The 23,942-nt window shown below is 40.5% G+C and overlaps 1 protein-coding gene across 1 annotated transcript in view; it reads left to right on the top strand.

Annotated features, from left to right (window-relative positions):
- The window catches only part of ROS1 (ROS proto-oncogene 1, receptor tyrosine kinase), an 80,390-nt gene that overhangs the window by 14,690 nt on the left and 41,758 nt on the right, over nucleotides 1–23,942 (top strand). The window contains exons 8-25 of the mRNA XM_016198704.2: nucleotides 1,255–1,456; nucleotides 2,096–2,172; nucleotides 3,621–3,743; nucleotides 3,907–4,091; nucleotides 5,105–5,202; nucleotides 8,453–8,949; nucleotides 10,252–10,464; nucleotides 11,209–11,319; nucleotides 12,356–12,534; nucleotides 13,078–13,269; nucleotides 15,907–16,007; nucleotides 16,817–17,031; nucleotides 17,348–17,508; nucleotides 17,874–18,018; nucleotides 20,202–20,464; nucleotides 21,152–21,215; nucleotides 21,519–21,721; nucleotides 23,310–23,515. Of these exons, the coding sequence (XP_016054190.2) occupies nucleotides 1,255–1,456; nucleotides 2,096–2,172; nucleotides 3,621–3,743; nucleotides 3,907–4,091; nucleotides 5,105–5,202; nucleotides 8,453–8,949; nucleotides 10,252–10,464; nucleotides 11,209–11,319; nucleotides 12,356–12,534; nucleotides 13,078–13,269; nucleotides 15,907–16,007; nucleotides 16,817–17,031; nucleotides 17,348–17,508; nucleotides 17,874–18,018; nucleotides 20,202–20,464; nucleotides 21,152–21,215; nucleotides 21,519–21,721; nucleotides 23,310–23,515 (3,235 nt within the window). The remainder of the gene's footprint in view (nucleotides 1–1,254; nucleotides 1,457–2,095; nucleotides 2,173–3,620; nucleotides 3,744–3,906; nucleotides 4,092–5,104; nucleotides 5,203–8,452; nucleotides 8,950–10,251; nucleotides 10,465–11,208; nucleotides 11,320–12,355; nucleotides 12,535–13,077; nucleotides 13,270–15,906; nucleotides 16,008–16,816; nucleotides 17,032–17,347; nucleotides 17,509–17,873; nucleotides 18,019–20,201; nucleotides 20,465–21,151; nucleotides 21,216–21,518; nucleotides 21,722–23,309; nucleotides 23,516–23,942) is intronic.

Here is a 23,942-nt window from a genome sequence, read left to right as displayed (position 1 = left end):
TTGCACCATGTAGGTGGTATCTAACTTGCTCGAAGTGGAGCAGATGATATCTAGGCATTAACCCTAATGAGTTAAACTTTTTGACATAATTCAGTGGGTGGTCATTCCTACTCCCTTCTTCACCACCGGGACGGAGTGTACAGAACAGCGGAGTGAAGCAATGTTTGTGTTTACCAAAGACTAGTCGGAGAGTCGGGGAGGGGTTGTATCAGAGAAGGGCTGCGTCGATTAAAGGCCATTTTATTTTATTTTATTATTTTATTTTATTTTTAACTTTATTTTTATTGTTGATACTATTACAGATGCCCCCTACCCCCCTTTCCCTTTTTAAAAACCCATCCAGTGTGAGGGCTGAACTACCTCATTTCTCCCAACTCTAACGAATCAGGGGTGATACAGAGCGTTTGTCAAAATGTTCAGAGGGCGAGAAGTCTACTAAAGAGCAAAGGGACATCAAAGTACGTCTTTCTTTGGAGAGAGGAAGTAGAAGAGTGTGGTTTCAGGGGCTGGGAAAAGTAGGTGGAGACATGCATGTTAGATCATTTGTTTCCTTTCTGTTCTGTGCCACTTAGGTAGCTTTTGAAGTCTATGAGTGGATGCTGAATTAATTAATTCATGCTCCTTTAATTCTCTGCAAGGGAGGGAGTGTAGCTAAAGTACAGTCAACCTGGATTCCAAGGGGCCCTGGGATCCGGGGGAAGGAAGGTTGTCTGGCTCATCAGAGGTGGTGCCAGCAAAGGTGAAGCAGACTGTTCTAGCTCAGGCTTATCTGAACCCATATCTTCAGCTGGAACTAGTCAGGCATAGCCCTCTAGTGTGTGAAAAGGCCCCGGGACTTAATTCTTTTAACTAGTGCTAATCATTGACTCAGTTTTGTTACAGATGCTCTTCTCCCTCCCGACTTGGTCTCATCCCACATTCAGTTCTTTTAAGTCTGGAGATTTTTGACAACTTTTTCTTAGAATATTTATCCTATTTGTATAGTTCCGCATTTAATTCTAGTCCATAAAGTAGAAGTGAGGACAATAACGTTTGAAAGAGTCCCTTGGGAAAGTAGCTAACTCGTAAGATTTAGGATCAAGAGTTGTAGCTCATAGATATCTTACCACCTTCTCTCTATCACTTATTTGGAATATTAATAAAAGTATTTCACTTATGTACTTTTCAAAAAAACAGGACATTGTTTTCTATCCTATTTAAAAACATAGGCCCTGTACATGTTCCTGCTCATCCTGTCACCATTATCTCTTCTAGTTCCCGAAACTGCTCCTTTCATTAGAAATATTGAGAGCTCAAGTCCTGACACCGTGGAAGTGAGTTGGGATCCACCCCAGTTCCCAGGCGGGCCTATTTTGGGTTATAACTTAAGGCTGATCAGCAAAAACCAAAAATTAGATTCAGGAACACAGAGAACCAGTTTCCAGTTTTACTCGACTCTACCAAATACCACCTACAGGTAAGAATTAAGTGATGTAAAGAAAATGTAACCGGCATGGCTGCAGGCGTGAGAATTATTTAAGCAATGTGGCTAAAAAATAGTTTAAATGTATTTTGAGGAGTTCCATTGAATATGTACTGTTGGGGTGAAGGTATTGTGTTTTTCCTCAAGTTTGCATGCTTACCAGATCACCATCTTAAGCAGAAACATTCTCAGGTATTTCTATTATATTCAGAGGATCCTTATAAATATGGGCTAATAAAAGACATCATAAATACCATGATGTTTAATTCAACATAAAAAAAGTAAGGAGGTGAAATTCTGTTAATGGTATTTTTTATTAACCATTAAGGGTTATTATTTTATTATTGTTAGCTTCTCTAGCATTTACTAAGACCCTTTAAATTAGGGTAGGAATGGGGGTCATGTAGATAGCTGAGTTCAGTTTTTGACCTCTGTGACCCTGAGCTGTTCTATGGGAAATGCAAACAAGGATGTGATTGATGGTCATTTTAGTGCCCAGCACTGGCACCAAGTAACTAGATACATGCATTGTCACATTGTCCCCCAAATAACACAGTATTGCTCCTTCTATTTTTATCTCTTGTTCACACCATGCCATGTGAAACACATCTCTCCAAATTGTCTTTGGAATAGGTTTTCTATTGCAGCAGTAAATGAAGTTGGTGAGGGGCCAGAAGCAGAATCTAGTATTACCACTTCATCCCCAGCAGGTATGGACCAAGGTGCTCTTCTGTTACACAGAACTTGGGGTGGCAAGGATGGGTTCAGATTTCAGAGGTCCTGGGTCATCTGGTGTTCATCCAGATCCCACCTTTTCTACTCAAATGGACACTGACTTTTTGGTACTTGGTAAGCTTTCAGTTTGACAAATAGAAGTAAGTTGTTAGATGGAAAGAATTCACATTAAAATTTAGGAATTTAAAAATTAAAACATTCAGGGATTTTAAAAAATGGCCTCAAGCAAATCCTTGGTTTCAGGTAAAATCACTAGTGACTATGACTCACATTTACACACTTAGGGATAACATATAATCTTTCTGCCTTAACCCCCATTTTATATTGTGTATCATCATTTAATATATACCAGATATCTTTTCTTCCAGTCTCCTTAAGGTTTTCAAATATATCTGGACTTAATAATTTTTTACCATTTTGTATATTCAGTCTACCAAATTAGCTTTTGTTATTATTTTATAAGTACCTTTTTTTGGCCTTTGGCATTTTAACAGTTGCCTCGAGAGACTGAATACTTATTGCATGATACCTAAGTGAGCAAAATAATAAATGAGAATGCTTTCTAAGAAGCACCGGAAATATTTGCGGGGAACTAGTAAAAGAGTTTTGAATAACACAGAGATTAAGAATTTTAGAAGCCTGCTGTCTGTTTTCACTAAAGTCCCATTTGCTGGCTTACTGCCCCTTACCTAACTGCGCACACCTATGCCCGCGGGGATTGAATGTCATCTGTCACCAGCCTTTGTTTTCTTTGGCTGTTACTAGGCTCTGGGAAAGGAGAGGTATTTTTGCTATGCAAAACACACGTCCAAAGGTCAAGTCAAATATAGAGCGGGCTTAAGGTTGTCGTTGCTGTGATTATTGCATAACATTTATTAATTGCCCTAAAAGCATTCACCAACCAGCACACCTTTCATCAGTCTCCAGTGGAGCAGGACATCAAGCAGAGCTCTGCAGTCCTCAAATTGCATTTCTCCAAGGATTTATCTCCTGCCTCAAAGGGAGAGATGTTGAGGACAAATTGAAGACAACCAACATCTGTCTCTGTGTGTGCGGGCTGTGTGACAGTGCACCCCGGCCTCGGCTGGACCACCTCCACAAGCAGTCAAATTCTCATGGCTGCGCACAAGGGGCTGACCTTCTCTAGGGGCAAGGCTTTGAGAACAGTGATGCCCATGTGATGTTATTTTGAGGGCATTTAGGGGCACACACACATGCCACCCACTTGACTGACTCTGTACTCCCTACCCCAATCATAGAATAAAGTGATTTATACCACAGTTGAAATGCCCCAGTGCCTTCAGAGAAAATCTGACCAGTCTCTTTCGAGTGCTAGTCCCCTTGCTTTGGAGGGTGGCATTGATCTGTTTGTGTCAATATGCATATCGTTGGGGTTGTCTCTCCGTAAATCGTGTTGTTTTAGTTCAAGAAGAGGAACAGTGGCTCTTTTTATCCAGAAAATCTTCTCTAAGAAAGAGATCTTTAAAACATTTAGTAGATGAAGCACAGTGCCTCCAGTCAGATGCTACACACCCTAATATTACAGGTCAGTATAATAGAGGGAGATGTTTCCTTAATGTGAAAAGAAAGATCCACATTGACTTCTATTTTAATCTCTTTATTAAAAATTAAAGAAATAAATTACCTTTTAGGTAGGTTTTTTGTCTGGCACTATATAATAACACACATGTATTTACCTGGTCTTCTAGGAATATCAGTTAATGTCCACCAGCAAGCTGTTTATTTCTCTGGAGGATCTCTCATATGGGCAAAGGAGGCTTCCAACATGTCTGATGTGTCTGACCTGAGAGTTTTTTACAGAGGTTCAGGATTAATTTCTTCCATCTCCATAGACTGGCTTTATCAGAGAATGTATTTCATCATGGATGAGCAGGTTAGTCTGAGACTTTAAAGTCAATAACCAGATACTGATATTCACATGTATGTTATGGTATATTTATAAGTAAACATAGTTCTTTCATTCAATAAATACTCATTGATTATTTACTATGTCTTAGAAACTAGGTTAGCAATGAATCATAGGTCTGGCCTATAGGAAGGTCTAGACTTGTCCTAGTACTAATCTTGACCTACCATTAAATCATCTTTATTGTGATTTTTAGAGCCATGAGTTTATGCTAATGATAATTCATCTTCCATAAGATAGTGGTGGTACATGTTTTATCAGTGGGTAGGACTGCCCATCATGGTCAAAATTAGCTGCAAGCATTTTAAATTTAAATTATATAATAACCAGGGGTAACTTTAGTAGGTCTCCAAAAACCAATATTACTGAAATCTGAGAAGACACAGTCTTTTTAAAAAAATATTATTATTATTATTATTATTTTTTAAAATATATCTTTCTTTATTGATTTCAGAGAGAGGAAGGGAGAGGGAGAGAGAGATAGAAACATCAATGATGACAGAATCGTCATTGATCAGCTGCCTCCTGCATGCCCCTGACTGGGGATCCAGCCCGCAAGCTGGGCATGTGTCCTGGCCGGGAACCGAACTGCAATCTCCTGGATCCTAGGTCAATGCTCAACCGCTGAGCCACGTCCGGCTGGGTGAGAAAACACTCTTGAGGTGTTTCAAGTTTCTTTCTTCAAAACGGCAGGCTTATCGCAGTCCATATGGTTGGAAATCCATAAACTTGGATGGGCGTAACTATTAAACATAGTTGAGTGCCTTCCTAAGACAGGTACTTGTATTTCATTGATGCCAGCAGGATATGAAATCATTACATTACAGGATGTAAAACTGACTTTTAAGGGCATTTCCATGTTTTCAGAAAGTGCTCAGTGACCTGCACAATTCCAAGCATAGAACAGATGCTCAGGAAATATTTGGCCAAACTGCGTACAGACAGACACTAATCCTACTGATGAAATTTTGATTCCCTAGGCTTATGTCTGTGACTTAGAAAACTGCTCAAACATTGAGGAAATCACTCCTCCCTCAATTACTGCACCTCAAAAAATTGTGGCTGATTCATACAATGGGTAAGTGAGTTAGCCTTGTAAGTATGAATTGGCAAGAAACTTCGGGAAACTGGCTTGCTAATAAAGCATCACAGTACCAGATGGGTCAATCTATGTATCTTATCTCAAATTTAAATGAATCCAGGTAAAGTGTTCATTCTACAGGGCCAGGAGGGAGTTTCTTTCAGACTTGATCCACAGCTTCACTAGTTAGGTAGTTTTCCCTTTCTCATTCACAGTAAAATATGGGTATATGTGAAAGACCTCTTGTCTGGGACTCAGAGACCTGAGTTCTAAGTACTCTCACTATTTTATGGTGCAACTCAGGGTCTCATTGCCCCCTCAAAGAAGCCCTTCCTGCTCTATTTCCTCCTTTCATTGTACCATTTCTTTTGCTGAGCAACTCAGCACTAGTTAATTTCTCTGGTCTGGTTCTTAAATCTATCAAGAGGCTGATCAAGAATTCCTAGGAGACAAGAATGGATGGTTAACGACAAGTAAAACTTTTCCATTACAAATAACTATTTTTCCCTTTGCTGCAAATGAAGTGGACACATTTTAGCTCAGTTGTGCTGTTAAATTGCAATAGCGCCTCCAGCACATAACTTCATGTCTATGACCTTTATTTAATCCATCCATATGGAGATGACAATACCCCTCTGGGTTATTGTGAGGCTAAAATGACGTGTTCACTGTGAATGTATTTTGTGATCTCCAAATGCACATAAATGTGCAGAATGAAAACATAGGAAGTTACCTTGTAGTTTATTTCCTAACAAAGACCAGATAATTATAGGTTAGTACCTAATAAGCAAGCCAATGTTTGTAAGATTAAACACTTTTTCTTTCCTATAGGAATAAAGTTATTTTCATTTTGAATGAAAAAACAACAACAGTCCATAATACCTTTTATTTTTCACAAAACAACCTTCCTGAATAAAAGATTGCTCATTATTGATTTAAAATCAAGCCTTTCTAGTCATATTAATTCATAATTTACTAGATATTTATTTTAATATCTTAGGTTTGAAAGAATTACTGAATTATAGAAAAAAACTTAAAACCCTGCAATGTAGGGCGTCCTTTGGACTCTGGGTCTTATTTTCCTCATTTGTAGAAGTCTAAAATCCTATGAAGTGTACCTTTGTTGCTGGCAATTACACAAAACTACTCATTCTGAGGATAATGAACTTAAATCAGTTTCTCAAAATGCATCTCAGCAAGGTCTTTGGTGGCTCTTTTTTCCATAAATTTAAGATTGATTTGTGCTTAGGTTTTGAAATGTGGCTAGGAATAATAGTGATAATTAATAGTTATTAGTCACTTAATATGTGATTTCAAGCGCATTACTTCAATAGTTCATTTAACCCTTGCTCAGCCCCTATGATGTAGGTACTTTTAATATCCTAATTTTATAAATAGGAAAGCAAAGAACAGGGTGACTTAGTAATTGCCCAAGACCACACAGCTATTTGGGGATGAAACCAGTATGTGACTTCCCGCCCCAGGGCCTGTCTCCTAATCATCTCCCCAGGGACGTGAGATAGTTGGTTCTCCTGCTATTAAACATGGTTTCCTTCATGCTGTTGTTTCCACCATGGAATTATTAGCTCACTGGGCCTGTACTTACCATAGACCTTTTCCCTTCCCCGCCTTCCCCGCCTCGTCCTCTTACCTCTGTGTTCTTCCTCCCGCACCCCAGCCCTACGCATCTTTTTTTTCTTTTTCTTTCCCCCCCCCCAAATGGCAATGAACATTAGAAACAGGCTCTGCTTCCAGCCAGGCATGGCTCAGCGGTTGAGCATCGACCTAGGACCCAGGAGATGGGGGTTCGATTCCCGGTCAGGGCACGTGCCCCGTTGCGGGCCTGATCCCCTGTTGGCGTGCAGGAGGCAGCCGATCAATGACTCTCTCATTATTGATGTTTCTCTCTCTCTCTCTCTCTCTCTCTCTCCCTTCCTCTCTCTGAAATCAATAAAAGATATATTTTTTTAAGAAAAGAAAGAAACATGCTCTTCTCCCGGCTTCAGTATAAGAACTGTAATCTTCGCCCCATATCTTTTTCCTTCTGTCTACTCTGAGGCCCCTCCAAACTCCCTTAACAATTTGAATTTGGGAAACAAAAGCAGGGAGTTAAGATGAAGTCGCTTCTGCTTTCTGCCTGCCACAACTCCCCCTTAAGCTCAAGAACATAGGTTCCTATCTCAACATGGAGTTTATATCTCAGGGAATGTTCTAGCGCAGGGTCTTGTGCGTGTTGATAAAGGTTTGGAATAGTCTTCGGGACGACAAGAGTGGGACTGAACAGGACGAGGTCGATGATTTGACAGCGGTGATGAGAGTTCGAATCCTGCCAATCCATGGGTTTGTGATAAGAAAGATTTACTAAGCAAAGGTACGCTGTTGTCAGCATCTGTCGCCATGACCACAAGTCCAAAATTAGCTACATTCTAATTATTAGTTTTATGCTTTAGTTAAAATTCTGACAGATTTGATTATCAATGAAATGTTTCATCAGTGTTTCCTTTTTCATTATTAAAAATTCACCAGCATCACTACCTTGATGCCTGGCTCCAAATTATGTGTTTTTTCAAAATTCTTCCATTGGCTCCTTTCTTCTGATTACTAACTAGGTGGTTCTTCTTGGCTGTTTTGCTCATTTGTGTGGTATTTCTTCATGATTTGTAGAGTGGTAACCCTGTTGCTTCAATGGTAAATATTTTAAAAAGCTTAGTCTACTACAAAATGCAAAGTAGTTTTGCTAAATATGTATTTATGGTAAAATAATAACAAGTTTTTAAAAAAATGCTTGAAATGTTTTTGCTTTCTTCCATTTTATCATTTACAATGCATGGGAAATTTATTGACAGAATTAGACTTAAAAATATGTGGGGTTTTTTGGAGAAAAGTATTTTATAACAAATAGCATGTTTCGCTGTGTAACCATTATATGATATGCTTTCCTTTAAGAGTAGGTTCCATTTAGAAAACCTTTAAAGACCCTTTTTGTTTTTAAATTCTATGATTCTAAAAAGTCCTGTATAATACTGAGGATGCTGAGCATTATAAATGAGGCTGACATTTTCCAGTGTTTCAACTTCTAACTTAAAAGAATAGTGTACCTTTAGTACATATCTTTACTCTTTTGCCCCTTGGGAAGCCCTGCACTTATTAACTCTGGAGATAGCAGTGACTTATTAATTCTGATTGCACAGCTGATAAAGCAGTGGGCTGAGGAGGTGATTCATCTGCCCCTCGTGTCCCCGCTCAGGTATGTCTTCTATCTCCTGCGAGACGGCATTTATAGAGCAGATCTCCTGGTGCCGTCGGGTCGGGGCTCGGAGGCCGTGCGCATCGTGGAGAGTCGCTCACTAAAGGACTTTGCAATAAAGCCACAGTCCAAGCGAATCGTTTACTTCAATGACACCACCCGAGTCTTCATGTCAACATTTCTGGATGGCTCTGCTTCCCACCTGGTCCTGCCTCATGTGCCCTTTGCCGACGTGAGGAGCTTTGCCTGTGAAAACGATGACTTCCTTGTCACGGATGGCAAGGCGGTTTTCCAGCAGGACGCTCTGTCTTTCAATGAGTTCATCGTGGGATGTGACCTGACACACATAGAAGAGTTTGGCTTTGGGAACTTGGTCATCCTTAGCACATACACCCAGCCGTACCCCCTGCCGGCCCGCCCGCAGCAGCTCTCGGTGCTGTTTGGCTCCCACCAGGCCCTGGCTCAGTGGAGGCCGCCGGCCCTCGCCATAGGAGCCAGTGAGTGCCCCCTCCCCAGCGCCCCTATGGCCTCCCTGGGGAAAGGAAAGAAAGCCTGAACTGCTTGACACTCTCACTCAGTTTTGAGAACTCATAAGTGATTATTCATTCATCAACCACAAGTGCTACTTAGTTCAAAAAAGTTTTTACATGTTTATTCTGCATTTATTAGTTTTGTATTGGGAGGCTCTCTATATTTTCCACTTCTATCCCAACAGACTGGTTCAAACATTTATTGAGTGTCTATTAGGAGCCAGGCACTGACATTCTAGTCCGAGTAAATATTAGCCAGGGGGATAGAGTGCTTGGGTTGAGATTTTGTGTCCATCATGAACTTCTGTCTCTGGAGAGGCAGTCTGTGTGGTGGGTAAGTAGGTGGGCTCTGGAGCCAGTCTGCAAAGGCGGGTCTTGCCATTTATTAACAGAATGACCCTGGGCAAGTTACTTAACAAGTCCATGCATCAATTTCCACTACTGGAAAATGAGGATACTCAATATGACTTTCTATGGGATTGTCATGCAGATTAAATTAAGATGCATAAGTAGAACACCTAGCACAGACGTCAGCAAACTTTTTCTTTAAATGAAGGACCAGACAGTAAATATTTCAGCTCTGAGGTCATACGGTCTCTAATATAGCTACTCAACACTGCCTTTGTAGTGTGGAAACAGCCATAAATAATATGTAAATGAGTAGCTGTGGCTGTGTTCCAATACAACTTGATTTATACAAAACAGGCAGTGGGTTATATTTGGCCCCAGCACTGTAGTTTGCCAACCCCTGGTCTCCTAGACTATTTGGCAAACATTGTTTATTTTCTACTTTAAGACAAGATTAATTATGCCTGCTTGATGTATATCTCATAGACAGCTGAAAAGAATAGGCAAATTATTTTGTATTGTTTGGCTTCTGGAAGGAAGGTGCTCTGCAAGCACCGGGGATTATATTAGAGAGTCACCACAAAGCGTTAGTTTGTTAGGAGCCTGGTTCCACCTGGCGGTGCGAGAGAGCACCCCTCTGACCAGTCTCTGCAGCCAAGCACACAGCTTTGACAGGGGAACAGTGTCCTCTGATTTGTGGGGGATAATTTCTCCATCAATAAGCAAAACGAGTGGCGTGGGTAGAATGGACACTGTTCTAGACATGCTGTCAAACCAACCCTAATGATTAGTGGGGAACAGGTATTGCTGCTCAACTACCCTCCCATCAAGGTGAGGCTGTAGATGAATTTACTGACAGTCTTTTGTTTGCCCTTGCTGATGTCATCCTGGCCAATAATATTGGATAATTCTTCTGATTAGGCCCTTCCGCCTGGCAGAACTGGACTTACGAAGTGAAAATATCAACCCAAGACTTCCCTGAAATCACGCGTGTATTCTCTAACATAAGTGGGACGGTGCTTAATGTCCCCGAGCTGCAGAGTGCTACAAAATACGAGGTTTCTGTGAGAGCAAGTTCTCCCAAGGGGCCAGGCCCTTGGTCAGAGCCCTCGGTGGGCACTACCCTGGTGCCAGGTGAGAAAACATTCTTGATTTAGGGAGTGATTCTGGCAAAAAAAGGATTACTACCTGTGTTCCCTAAAATTAATCACTCCAAGGTGGTAAAGGAATTAGAATGAGGGTGTGATGATCTCTGGAGTATGAGTTTATCTGAGATTAGGAAAACACATAACGCATTGTGTGATATTATGTGTCTAGCCCACTATTTTAAACTTTCCAAGATAGTTTGTGGTAACAATGTAATTTACTTCTTCATGGTTTTCTCCTTTCTAATGGTTTATTAAGCCATAGCACTCCTTGAACTCTGAAGGTCACGGGGAGAGAAGTTGAGGGGCTGTGAATTATACTAAATTCCATCCTCTTGGCAGAAAGAAAATGGAAAGATAATTGTACCATTTATTCTGCTGTTGTTATCACAGTTGCTTCTGGGTGCTCTGAATGGAACTGTGGCAACCCATAGCCAAAGCAAAAAAAAAAAATCTGCCATGGTCATGACATTGCTATGGAGGCAATATCTCCACTCATTTTTCTTCATATTTCAAATATTTACATAAAAATCAGAAAGTATGTTTAATATGATATGTAATTCTATTAAGCAGGTACAATTGATACAATTGTTCATAGTCTTCCACAGTATTTTTAAAATGTTGATATTCTTTTACTTTATAAAGGAAACCTTAGGGTATAAGATGTGTGCCTAAAAAAGTGTGCTTTCTGTGATATTTCTTTCAATTTCTGTTTTTCTTTTTTATCAAATAGCTACAGAACCACCGTTTATCATGGCTGTCAAAGAAGATGGGCTTTGGAGTAAACCATTAAATAGCTTTGGCCCAGGAGAATTCTTGTCCTCTGATATAAGAAATGTGTCAGGTAAATACCAAGTCCCTTTACACTTGGAATGACAGGTTTTTACTCATTGGACTTCCTAAGCTATTCAATAAATCAAAAGAATTGAGTGTTTTGGTATTAGGCCAATAATGAAAGGAGGAAACCTTGACTGAACTATACTGCCAGTGGTAGTATTAAGAAAATGTTAGTTCTCAAGTAGGGATGCTATTTATTCTTTCATAAAATGTGAGGTTACTTACTGATTTATGCCCATTTCAGGAAGGCTTCAATATCCTTCTCATGTATTTTAATCTATCCATGTTGTCTCACAGTAACAACCTATCATGTTCCACTAAGACAGCTATGCTTCAGTAATTTATTGTGAGTTGGCTGTAAGACCGGAGCGTGGAAAGGCTGCATGAAGATATAAATAAAGAATAAGAATTTCCTGACGAATAGTATCGTTAAGTAACAAGTAGGTAATTTTGCCAGAAGATATTAGAACGAAGAAAAGTCTTCATTATAGGGCGATATATAGTGACCTTGCCAGAAGATGGCATCTTCTATAATTATCTAATTATTCAGTCTATTTGGTTGGCCATTAAAAGTACAACAGCATTTCTGACCAACAAAGGAGTTGGGCTTAGGAGATAGTGTGGCACTAATGGAAAGGCTGCTTTGGAGTTGGCTTGAATCTTGGCTCCCCCTCTTTGCACCTGTGAGATCTCAGGCAGAATAGATAATCTCACTGAGTCTCAGGTTTTCCATGTCAAAAATGGGGATAATTCCTATTTCATAGCTTTGTTTTAAGAATTAAGTGAAATATGTAGAAGTGCCTTGGATCAAGTTCAGGAAAGAAGAGATGCTTAATGAATATTAGTTCCTCTCTCTAGTTCCAGGGGTAAAGATTTTGGGATAATATTATTGAAATATTCTTGACCAATCCCTGAAGTTCTAGTAACCATCTATGTCAGCATATACTTTATAATTAGATTCAGGGGCATGTGTGATTTCTTGACTTGCTATGCTTATGTCAGCACATAAAAAAATAACTGCTGCCAATTCACTTTGTTTTGAGACATGGATTGGTATAACAACAGCCTCTACTACAGTGACATGAAAGGGGACGTTTATGTGTCGCTGCTGAATGGGACGGACATCTCAGAGAATTATCACATATCCAACATCGTGGGAGCAGGGGCCTTAGCTTATGAGTGGCTGGGTCACTTTCTCTACTGGGCTGGAAAGACGTACGTGGTAAGTTAAAGCCTGGCAGTGCCCACGTACATCAGTGACTTGAATGTTATTTTCATGATTTTTTTTCATACCAGTGTACTACCATTGCTATTCTTTATTTAATATTTGTCTTTAAGCTCCATGAGGGCAAGAACTGTGGCTATTATGTTTACAAGGTTTAGCACGCTGCCCAGCACATACTGCCAATACATATTTGTGGTTGAAAAATGAATGGATAAATGCAGCCATGTAATAATGACTGCAGTAAACTATTCAGAAATCATGTCGTCAGCCCAGCCGGCGCGGCTCAGCGGATGAGCGTCGACCTAGGATCCAGGAGGTCACGGTTTGATTCCCGGTCAGGGCCCAGGCCCAGGTTTCGGGCCCGATGCCCAGCAGGGGGCGTGCAGGAGGCAGCCCATCAATGACTCTCATCACTGATGTTTCTCTCTCTCTCTCTCTTCCTTCCTCTCTCTCCAATCAATAAAGATTTTTAAAAAAAGAAAAAAGAAATCATGATGTCATTTGAAAATCATTAACTGATCATGTGATTATGTTTTATAGATACAAAGGCAGTCTGTGTTGACAGGACACACAGACATAGTGACGCATGTGAAGCTGCTGGTCAATGACATGGCGGTGGATTCGGTTGGTGGATATCTCTACTGGACCACACTGTACTCAGTTGAAAGCACCAGGCTGAATGGAGAAAGTTCCCTTATACTGCAGGCACAGCCCTGGTTTTCTGGGAAAAAGGTGACAAGTTAGAAATAAAATCTGATTATTTAATAATTCTGAATAGTGCCGTTGTAGTTATGATAGTACTGTTTCTGCTTATTGTGGGTGGTTAAGGTAGAATCTGAAAGGAAATATTGTTACAGTAAGGTCTTGGTGTAAGCAAAATTCTCTAACTTTTATTTAATTGTCATACGTGTTTAGTTTAAAAATTTAAAATATAACACGGAAATGTTTGTAGTTTGCCTTACCTCGAATGGTCCACACTTAAAAGCGTTTTATTTTCTCATTGTTTTTATAGACTCATGAATTCTGTTGCGTATATTTAAACTTGTTGGGTAGTAATTAGGTGTTTTTTATTTTTGATCAGTTTTGGAAGTTGACTGCTCTAGAAACTGTCTGACCCATAGGCAAATTATTTGGCTTCTCTCTGTGTATTTTCTTATCTGAATAATGGGAATATTAACAATTATTCTCAGTTACCACTCAGGCTTGTTGCAAAGATTAAATGAGATAATTCATGGGAAGTAATGAAAACAGTTCTAAACACATGGTAACTGCTTAATAGTTAAGCTCTTATTATTGTAACTCAGCCTAAATAACAACTTGATACAGGAATATTTCTAAAACAAATATTATTTTTACTTCCTCAGTTTCTAGAATCAGTGCCTAGTTTTCTTGATCCTGTTTAGCTACCTTCTATGTATCCATCTAAATTTCTGAATTTTTGTTTTTTCTGATTATAATAGTAATATATGTCTACTGTAGGAAATTTAGAAATTACAGAAAAGCGTGAAGAAGAAATAAATCATTCATACTCTTTCTATCTAGGATATTTCTTAAATTTTTAAAATGTTTAAAGTTTTTTTGTTAATGGAAGTAAAATATGCATAATACAGATATATCAAGTCATTTATAAACAAAGAAACAAATTATTGAGTCAGTTGATCCTCAGTTTCATAGGATATATGAATAATAATTCACAAGACATTTAAAGGGACCTGATGTGCATATAGAAACTGTAACATAGATATTTAAAAGAAATAGATATTTACACACCATATCCAGAAATTAATCATTCCTATCAAAAAATAAAATTTTGGAGCTGCTTGAGTTTGAATACAAAGAAAGTATTTTTTATGTCTCAATAATAAATGTTGGGGGAGAGCACTTTTATTTTTGTAAAAACATATTAAAGGTAATATCTCAAGAGTAACTTCCTATCCCTGGGGCTTTGTCAGTAATTTCTCCACGGCTCTGAGCTGGTGTTGGAGCTGTTTCCACTGAGGAAAGCTCCGGAGTGGCCCTGGGGCTTTTCCATAAATGAGTAGATCTTAGGTTTCTCAGCATGCTTGGTGATATACACCTTTCTTTAAACTCCTACTCAAACCCTGTCAGAGGCGGCGAGTGTTGCTGCTGCCTGTGAAACCCGTGTTCTGGTCCACGGCGTGATGTCTTATCCCTCTGCCTCCATTAATGCTACTGGGCATTTTGAAGGCAACGCATTTTGCGCCAGGCAAAGTTCTCTCCATGTCACTGTCCTGAATGTTAGTCACAGATTTATCACGGAGTCATAAAATACTTTGCAATCAACAGTTCTGATAAAATAGTGAGACAGTTATTTGTAGAAAAATTTACAGTATTTGTGTGATGCTAAAAATATAGTCATCGGCCTTAATCCTGTCTGATACCTCTCAGTGCCTAGACTGCCACAGGGAGAACCCACTACTCTGAGGTCAGACTCGGGCAATCTCAGCTTGTTTGAAGAATACCTATAAAGCCAAGAAAGCAAGAAAGATCTCTTAGATTGTAATTTGTATCTCACGCAGCCTAGTCCATAGGAGAAACACTTTCCTCAGGCCTCTTCTAGACAATTGGGCATAAAACTAAGACAGGATGGTAACAAGAAGTCAAAGAGAGAGTAGTAAGAAGTGGTTTTCAGATGTCAGCTAGAAATAGGACTTTATATATATATGACTTTATCCAGTTATAACACATAAAAACTCTGTGTATTGTATTTTTAAAATGTGTCAGGGTGGTTTTGGTTATAATGAACAGAAGATACAATTTAAAATGGTTTAAACCATTGTTTCTCAAACTTGGTGATACATTGGAATTATGTGGGGAGTTAGCGAACATGCAGGGGACTGGGTTTCATCTCCAGAGACCATACTTTAATAGGATGCAACCTGGGAATTGAGATGTTTAGAGAACTCCACAGGTGATTCTAATGTGCAGCAGTGTTTGAGAGCAACTGATTTAAACAATGAAATTCTTTGGCTTATGTGGCTGGAGAGTCCAAAGTTATGGCTTGCTTTAGGCGAGGCTTGACATGACACAGAGGCTCCAAGCTCCTGATTCAGTAGGACCTGGAGTGTGGTTGAGAATTTGTAGTTACAAGTTCCCAGGTGATGCTGGAGGTAAGTATACAGAAGTAATAGTCCCTGCCTTTTGAAGATTTTTAGGAAACCAGTACACTTAGATGCAAACTACGTTGAAATAGGCATACTTATATTCAGTGAAAGGTGAAAAACAACACTGAGTTTATTATTCCAAAGAGGATCTTAAAGAGAAATCTGTAGCTTCAGTGTGACTTGCTCACAAAGCTATCCTTCAGATGAGTATTCGATTTGTCTCCTTACCTTATGTTCTGTTTAGGTAATCGCTCTAACCTTAGACCTCGGCGATGGGCTCCTGTATTGGTTGGTTCAAGACAGTCAGTGCATTCACCTGTACACAGCCGTTCTCCGCGCGCAGGGGTAGGTAACGTCCCTCGAAGGCAGTTGATTGAGAAGAGACTGACTTGCCCCTCAGTTGTGAAGGAGAAGGCATGAGAATTCATGCTTTCATTAGACAGTTACTATTATCCACTCAGTTGCAGGCGTTGTGCTTGTGGGGAAAGATAGGTCTGTAAACAACAGTAATTACAGCAAAATATGTTGAACACTGTGATGGGGTAAAAAAAACAAAACAACCTTGTAAAATTCCCTGTCATTGAGAAAAAACTCTAAAGGCAAGAAAAAGGGACATCTGTAATATTTTAAACAAAAATAAAATTTAAAAAATAATAATAAAAATAAAAAAATAAAAAACAGTCTGTTTACTTGAATTCCCTATTCTGAAAGGAAGCATTCTGACTAAGCTATAGAAGCTGGTAGGTGTGACTGAAGCACCAGAGAGCTGTGACTGGTACAGAGAAAGGACCACACAGGTAAGGTAACGAAGCAAGGAAACCAGGAGCGAGGCCGGCACCTCTCAGCCCGAGCCACCGTCCGAGGGCTGGGCCTCTGGTGTAGGCTGTGCCCAGGAATCGCAGGTCCCTATTAACACCTGTGTGGCGCTCTGGCCATTGCAGTATCACATTAATAAGAAAGGCCCTAGAAAACTTGCTTTAGGGTTACTTTAAGAACACTGTAAAAATCAGCTTAAGGCTAACCTGAGAATGATGCCCATTACTGTTGCAGGGTATTTTCTCTGTTTCCTATGCACAAACACACGTTTCCCCCAGCCCCTGAGGTTCCAGCCCTTCCCCCCTCCAGGCACAGCACTAATGGGTGTCCCTTCACAGTGCTGGGGAGACGACCATCACAGAGTTTGCGGCCTGGAGCACCTCAGAAATCTCCCAGAGTGCCCTGACCTACTACAGTGGCCGGCTCTTCTGGATCAATGGCTTTAAGATTATAACTGCTCAAGAAATTGGTCAGCGAACTAGTGTCTCTGTTTTGGAACCGGCCAAATTTAATCAGTTCACGATTATTCAGACATCCCTCAAACCTCTGCCAGGTACACAGTCTTATCCTGTTTACCCTCGCTCCCCCATACTTCCTGTTAAATAAATGTTCAGGTCGGGATTTTTTTCTTAAGAATTATGTTTTAAGAGGAAAAAGGCTTTAGTAGCTTCTGTTGGTTTGCTTATAGTCAGTTTACTCTTAATTCAAATGTACAGTTGGCAATGGTCAAAAAAATGATTTTCAGGACATATTAAAAGAAAGGACATTTTTTCGTACTATTAGTAATTACTATTAATTTCCAAGTTTTCTGTGAGGATCGATAACCCTAAATTCTTTCTCCCTCTGTTCTTTTTTTCATCCCCTCCCAGGGAACTTCTCCTTTACCCCCAAGGTGATCCCAGATTCCGTTCAAGAGTCTTCATTTAGGATGGAAGGAAATGCTTCAAGTTTTCGAGTCCTGTGGAATGCTGTCCCGGCAGTAGATTGGGGTGTCATTTTCTACAGTGTGGAGTTCAGCGCTCCTTCTAAGGTACGGCCTTGGTTCTAGTAGCTTCCATTTCTCAAGCAGACCTTACCGTCTGCATCAGCCCTGCCTGCACTGATCCGTACCTTCTTCACCCAGCCAAGTCCGTCTCCTTGGTCGTTCCATTAGCATCTGTCAGGATTATTCCTGAGATCCTTTGTCTACAGCCAGTCTCTGGCTGCTTTGTGATTCGTGCTAACAGCTGCCCAAAGTGTTAGACTCTTTAACTGGAACTTGCCAACATCAGCATTTCCAAAATTGCAAGGTTTGACTTTACATGTGAACCGAAGTTTGGAATTTTTAGTTAAGTTGGAATAAAAGATTTTATGAATCTCTCCCCAAGAAAATAATGTTTTGTGCTTATATTTTAGTTCCTGGCTAGTGAACAACAGCCTTTGCCTGTATTTACTGTGGAAGGTCTGGAGCCTTATGCCTTGTTTAATCTTTCTGTCACTCCTTACACCTACTGGGGAAAGGGCCCCAAAACATCTCTGTCACTTCGAGCACCTGAAACAGGTACAGGGGTTAAAATCTTTAAAAAATAAAAAGGAAGAATCTTACTTTGCATGATCTAGAATGGATAGTTAATAATTTTTTAGAATAACTTTTGTAGGTGTGTTTAGATTCAATACCTTTTCAATTAGTTTTTGGAGATTAGCATAGCGCCATTAAAATAAATCTGCATAATTTATTCCAAAAGCATATTTCAGAGATTTTTAAAAAACTATTTCACTTGATTGTGATGATACACAAGACGTGGAAACATGTTTCAGGTAATATATGAAATGCTTTGTAAGGAAAATGGGCATTTAAGCAGAGAGAGTTCTGTGGAAGGCAGGCTTGTAGGGAGATGTTCTCATAGAAGGTAACTCAGAATCTTCCACAGGCGAATGACTGATGTCTAGATTTAATGTTTTTCTTTGGAATATATTTAAAAATGGATACTAGCCATATCTTTACATGTGTCTATCACTTTCAAGTGTAAAAAGCATATTTATGTGTATCACTCCGTCTTTATTAAACATTTATTACATACTCCCATGTGTCAGAAACATCATTTCATCACTTCATTTGATCCTTGCACAGCTCTGAGGTAGGTAGACAGTGATTTTATCTTCATTACGAAAAGGAGAAAACAGAAGCTCAGTGGTTGCCCAAAGCAAAATCGCCAGTAAGTGACTTAATCTGGGCTTTTCACTATAGTTTCATCAAATCTCCATTCAGTCATTTTTGCAAATGTTGGCAAATGATAGCATCATATTGACTTAATTTATATAAACTGCCTAGCACAGGACTTAGCAGACAGTAAGAGCTTGATAAGCAGGGTCATCCATTGTAATTTTTTTTTTTTCTGTTAAAATTCTTTCAACAATACTTTTCCATGAGTCTCATAACAGGAACATAGTGGAGCTTGGGCAGGTTGTGGAGCAGTTAGCATTCGGGTCAGGTGTGCTATCTTTGAGATTGTGTTGGGTTGTCATCCTTGATTGGATTCTCCTGTGGAAATGGACTTGACTGCATCCATCAGGGGGTGTAGTGAGGGCTGGGTCATCAGCACTCTGCTGGATGTTGGGGCCAATAAGAAAGACTGATCAGATTTGGCCTTTGCCATCAGGAAATTTACAATATAGTCAGGAAATTATTCAAATCAACAAATACTTACCAAGCACTTGCTGTGCACCAGTCCTATATTAGAGTTGGGGGGACTTAACATGAAATAAGAAGATAACGCTTATAAAATAAGTAGAAAAACACATTCTGCCAATGATAATAGAAATAAGACAGTAATGACTGAGTAGCAAGTGCACGGAGTAAGCAGGCAAGACTACTAAATCTTCACCTATATCAAGCTGCCTCAACATACTTGAGAGAGAGCAATATGTATGTACTGATATGGCCAGGGAAGTCCTTCAGGGGGTGGAAATTCTAGCTGGGCCCTGAGGAATGAAGCAAGAGGCGTGTCCCATATTCCCATGTGAGTGCCATGTAAGAAGGCCTAGAGATTGGATAACAACGTGAGTGTTGAACATTAAGAAGCAATGTGATTGGAGAGGGGAGTGGGAGGGGACGTTGTGGAAGAGTCTGAAGAAAGAAGAAGCATATATTAGGTGGAAAGAATTGAAAATCAGGCAGAAAAATTTCTCTTGATTAAGAGAGAGAAATTAATTAAATGACTGAGCAAGAGTAAATTGCTTGGTTTGGCTCTAGACTAAATGACAACCCTCAAATCATAGTGTTGGGGTACATCCTGCCTCCTGGGAGACTTCAAGGTAAGAGGGCCTAAGATCCCTGATATGTTGTATTTTATGCCCTGAACTGGCTGAAGTTACTAGATAGAGTTTCTGCCCTCCTTCCTGGTGACTTCCATTTCTACCTCCAGCTTAAACTAAACCACTCTGTGAGGATGAGAGTAAAGACTGTACTTTATAAGGAGAATCGATCACCTTCTCTCTATACAGGCCACAGACAAGAAGCTGTACCTAAGTGGTAGTAAGAGGGATTTGGTTTGCTGAAATATTAAGAGGTTCCTGAAGAAATCTATGGAATAGTCTCCCCTGAAGATATTTAAGAACAAGATAGATATACCTCAACTATCTGGAATGAGAAATATTTATTACTAAGTTGCTCCATACTCTCATCATGAGTGGTAAAAGTCAACCTTCTATCTTTTCTTCCCCGTCTGTGTCTTTGCCTTTCAGTTCCGTCGGCACCAGAGAATCCCAGGATATTTATATTATCAAGTGGAAAATACCACAATAAGAATGAAGTTGTGGTGGAATTTAGGTGGAATAAGCCTAAGTGTGAAAATGGTGTCTTAACAAGATCTGAAATTTTCTATCAAATATCCAACCAAAGTGACACCAACAAAACATCTGAAGACTGGGTTGCTGTCAATGTCACTCCCTCAGTGATGTCTTTTCAACTTGAGGGCGTGAGTCCCGGGCACATCGTTGCCTTCCAGGTATGAGAGTGAAAACGGGGACATGCGGGGGGGGGGGGGGGGTGTCTTAACAGTGCAAACACAAAGCTGGTTAAGGGACCAGGTTAAGAATTCTGCCACCCTGTCAATAATTTGAGGCAAACAAACTGTGGCCACAGAGGTCGAGTGGCCGCAAAGAGACAAAGGAGAGAGGGTAAAGAACGTCTTGACAACTTTCTTGCTTTGAAATTCAGGAAAACCATTCTTTTCTGATGCAGTCACCATAGGCCATTATCCCCGTAGGTATTTTATGTTTAGTATCGCATTAGATTCTCATTCTTTATTGGGGAAAGAAAAAGCCAGGCCTGTGGGTGTATCGATGAATTTCCAAAGCTGCACGGGTAGGAAGCGGTCGTCCACCGTCCAACTTGCAGAGTCCTTCCCACCAAATACGTCACTGCTGGTGGGTCGTCTGGGTGGCCGGGCGTGGAGCTGCTAATGGAAATAAGCACGGAGGGTCTGGGTCATTGACCTGTCACAGCTATCAGAGGAGAAAGAAAAAGCTACTGCTATATACTTAGATGTAAATAACTGTTTGAGACATTTAATACTGTGTATGAAGAGTGTGAAAGGAAACACTCAATAATTTCTTCGTCTTAGAACTTAATTACTGTCACTGAGGACACCGTGGAATGCAATTTTTTGTATCTTTTTTTTCCCTCTCTTTAGGTTCGAGTCTTCACATCCAAAGGACCTGGCCCGTTTTCTGACTTGGTAAAGACCCAAACATCAGGTACTCTCTGAAACCCATGTAAATAATAGTTTGTGTTTTAAAGAGGTTTTTAACCCTTGGTTTTCTCAGGGACATAAGCGCCGTCTCTGAGCTGAAGTTCAAGTCAAGTGAAGTAATGGATTTTTATCCCCATTAAACACGCTTCAATAAGCCCAGGCTTAGCCTGTCTCCACTGAGACTAGTGTAGTAGATGGACCAAAGGAAACCTATGGATTTCAAAACGACCGAATATTCAGTTAAGGGATCTAGGTAAACTCAAGTTATTTTTCTCATACATATTACCTACTTGTGTTTTGTTTTCAGAAATCAACCCATTTCCATACCTCATAACTCTTTTTGGCAACAAGATAGTTTTGTTAGATATGGATCGAAATAAAGTTGTATGGATGTTTTCGGCAGAAAGAGACGTCAGCGCCATGGGATACACAGCTGACAACGCAAGGGGGTACTATGCCCAGGGAGGCGCGCTCTTCCTTCTGAACATGCACAATCAGTCCAGCTCTGAGGTACATCGCTGTGTCACTCTTTGGGAACGAAGGGTGTTAACTATCAAGGCTGTTATTAAAGGGCTTTCGGTGGAGTTGTGAAAGGAAGGAAGTAGAGCATTTGCATATCACACTGCCCCATAATTAAAATGACTGGCCTGTGGTTGAGCCACTGAGATTAGAGTGGTTGAAAAGGGCAGATGCCCTATAACTACTTAGTCACAGATGAGCTCAGGTTAGGTTTTGGGCAAATGTCATTCAGGATTACTTTAGCAGAAACAGTTGTTGGGTTTAAGGCACTGTGTTAGTCCCCGGAATAATGGTAAAAAAGAAAATTCATCGTCCTTAAACAAGCCCAGTCTAGTAGGGGTCTAACGCTAGGGAGACAGTAGTGCACAGTGTGTAGAGGGTGAGCTTTGGAATCTGACCACCTAGAATCTAACTCGGACTCCACCACTGCCTGGATCTGTGACCATCAGCAAGTTATTTAATGGCTATGGTTACGTAACAGCCCATCCTAGGATTCCTGTGAAGATCAAATGCGACAATGCACGTAAGGCACGTAGCACAATGCCCGGCATGTGGCAGGCATTCAGCGAATGTCTGACAGTGGAGAAGGCAGGCAGAACACGGCGTAAGCGCCGTGCTGAGCGCAGGGTGCCGCGGGATCAGAGAATGGGTGTTCAGTCCAGGTCGGTTGTGGTACGACAGAAAGACTTCTTGGGTGCGAAGATGAACCAGGTGAAGGCGGGGAAAAGCTGAGGAAGCAGCAAATGCAAAGCCAGGGAAGCGAGGGCCATCGCATGTTCAGGGAGCTAGAGTAGAAGGAGCTTAGAGTGGAGACAGAGGCGAGGACGGAGTGAAAGGCGGGTGGATGAGCTGGAGGGGGGCAGGAGCCTGCAGATAATGGGCCTCCCTTTACTGTACTAAGGAGCCGAATGTTAATCTCGGAGCCAACAGCAAGGCATTAAAGAAATCAGCGGGTCATTACCATGATCGAGCTGTGTTTTAGAAAGACCTGTCAGCGGTGTGAATAATGACTTAGGGAAGAAGGTGAAGTCTGAGACAATTAGGAGGCTGTCACAGAAATCCAGCTGGGAAGGCAGGACATGAGCCGCAGTGAAGTGAGAAAGGAGAGGCAAAGCTGGGCCGATACTTAGAATGGGACCAATTCCCAGGGGGTAGTAATGGTAGGAAGACCACAAGGATAGACCACAGCGGGTGGGAGTGCTCCTTGGGTGAGCACTGGGAATCTATAAACATGGAAGGGTAGGAGAGGAGGGGGTTTGGGGCCCAGAGTGATGAACTCTATTTCCGGGGATCACTCACGTGTGGTTAGTAGGCAGTTTAATATTTGAATCAGGAACTCAGTGAGGGATCTTGCCTGAAGATGTGGATTTGTAGCTCTGGTTTATGGATTACAGTTGAAGCCACGGTAGTTGAAATCGCCCAGGGAAGAGGCCCGCGGTGGCGCACCATCCAGTTCTTGAGGTTTTGGATTACAAAAGAGAAGTGCAGGAAATACGTAATATGAGTGGATACAGAAAACTCCTCAAATCTGACAGAAATGACCACTATCTCCTTGGCTGTGTTTTCTGCCTGATTTAAGATTTTCCGAGATGCACTGGTTTCTGATATCACAATTATTGCAATTGACTGGATTTCAAGGCACCTCTACTTTGTGCTGAAAGAATCACAGAATGGAATGCAAATATTTGATGTCGATCTTGAGCACAAGGTGAAATATCCCAGAAAGCTGAAAATTTGCAACAGAAATGCAACAATTGTCTCTTTTTTCGTGTATCCCCTTTTAAGGTATGTGAAGTGTATCCATTTCTATAGTGATGAAATACAGAGACATATTTAATATAATGAATTTGATTTACTATTAGAAGTCAATGATGGGAAAATAAGATGCTTAGGGTTCTTGTCTCACGACATTAACTTTATTTATTTATTTATTTATTTATTTATTTATTTATTTATTTATTTATTATTTATTCACTGATCTGCCTAAAACTCAATGATGGTAGGGACCTTTGTATATATATATATTTTTTAATATTGCAGATGTCCCTTTTTCTCCCCAGTGACCCATTCCACCCTGTCCCACCCCCCTCCCCAGACCTTCTCCCCACCATTGCTCGTGTCCTTGGGTTGTGCATATGTGCATATCAATTCTTTGGTTAATCTCTCCCCCTCCAACATTAACTTTTAGCAAGTAATTCTACATATAAATTAT

The sequence above is a fragment of the Miniopterus natalensis genome, chromosome 5 (genome assembly GCF_054644295.1).
Source record: "Miniopterus natalensis isolate mMinNat1 chromosome 5, mMinNat1.hap1, whole genome shotgun sequence".
In the NCBI taxonomy this organism is placed as follows: domain Eukaryota; kingdom Metazoa; phylum Chordata; class Mammalia; order Chiroptera; family Miniopteridae; genus Miniopterus; species Miniopterus natalensis.
The sequence above is the reverse complement of the archived record's forward strand: the minus strand, read 5'-3'. Positions and strand labels throughout refer to the sequence as shown.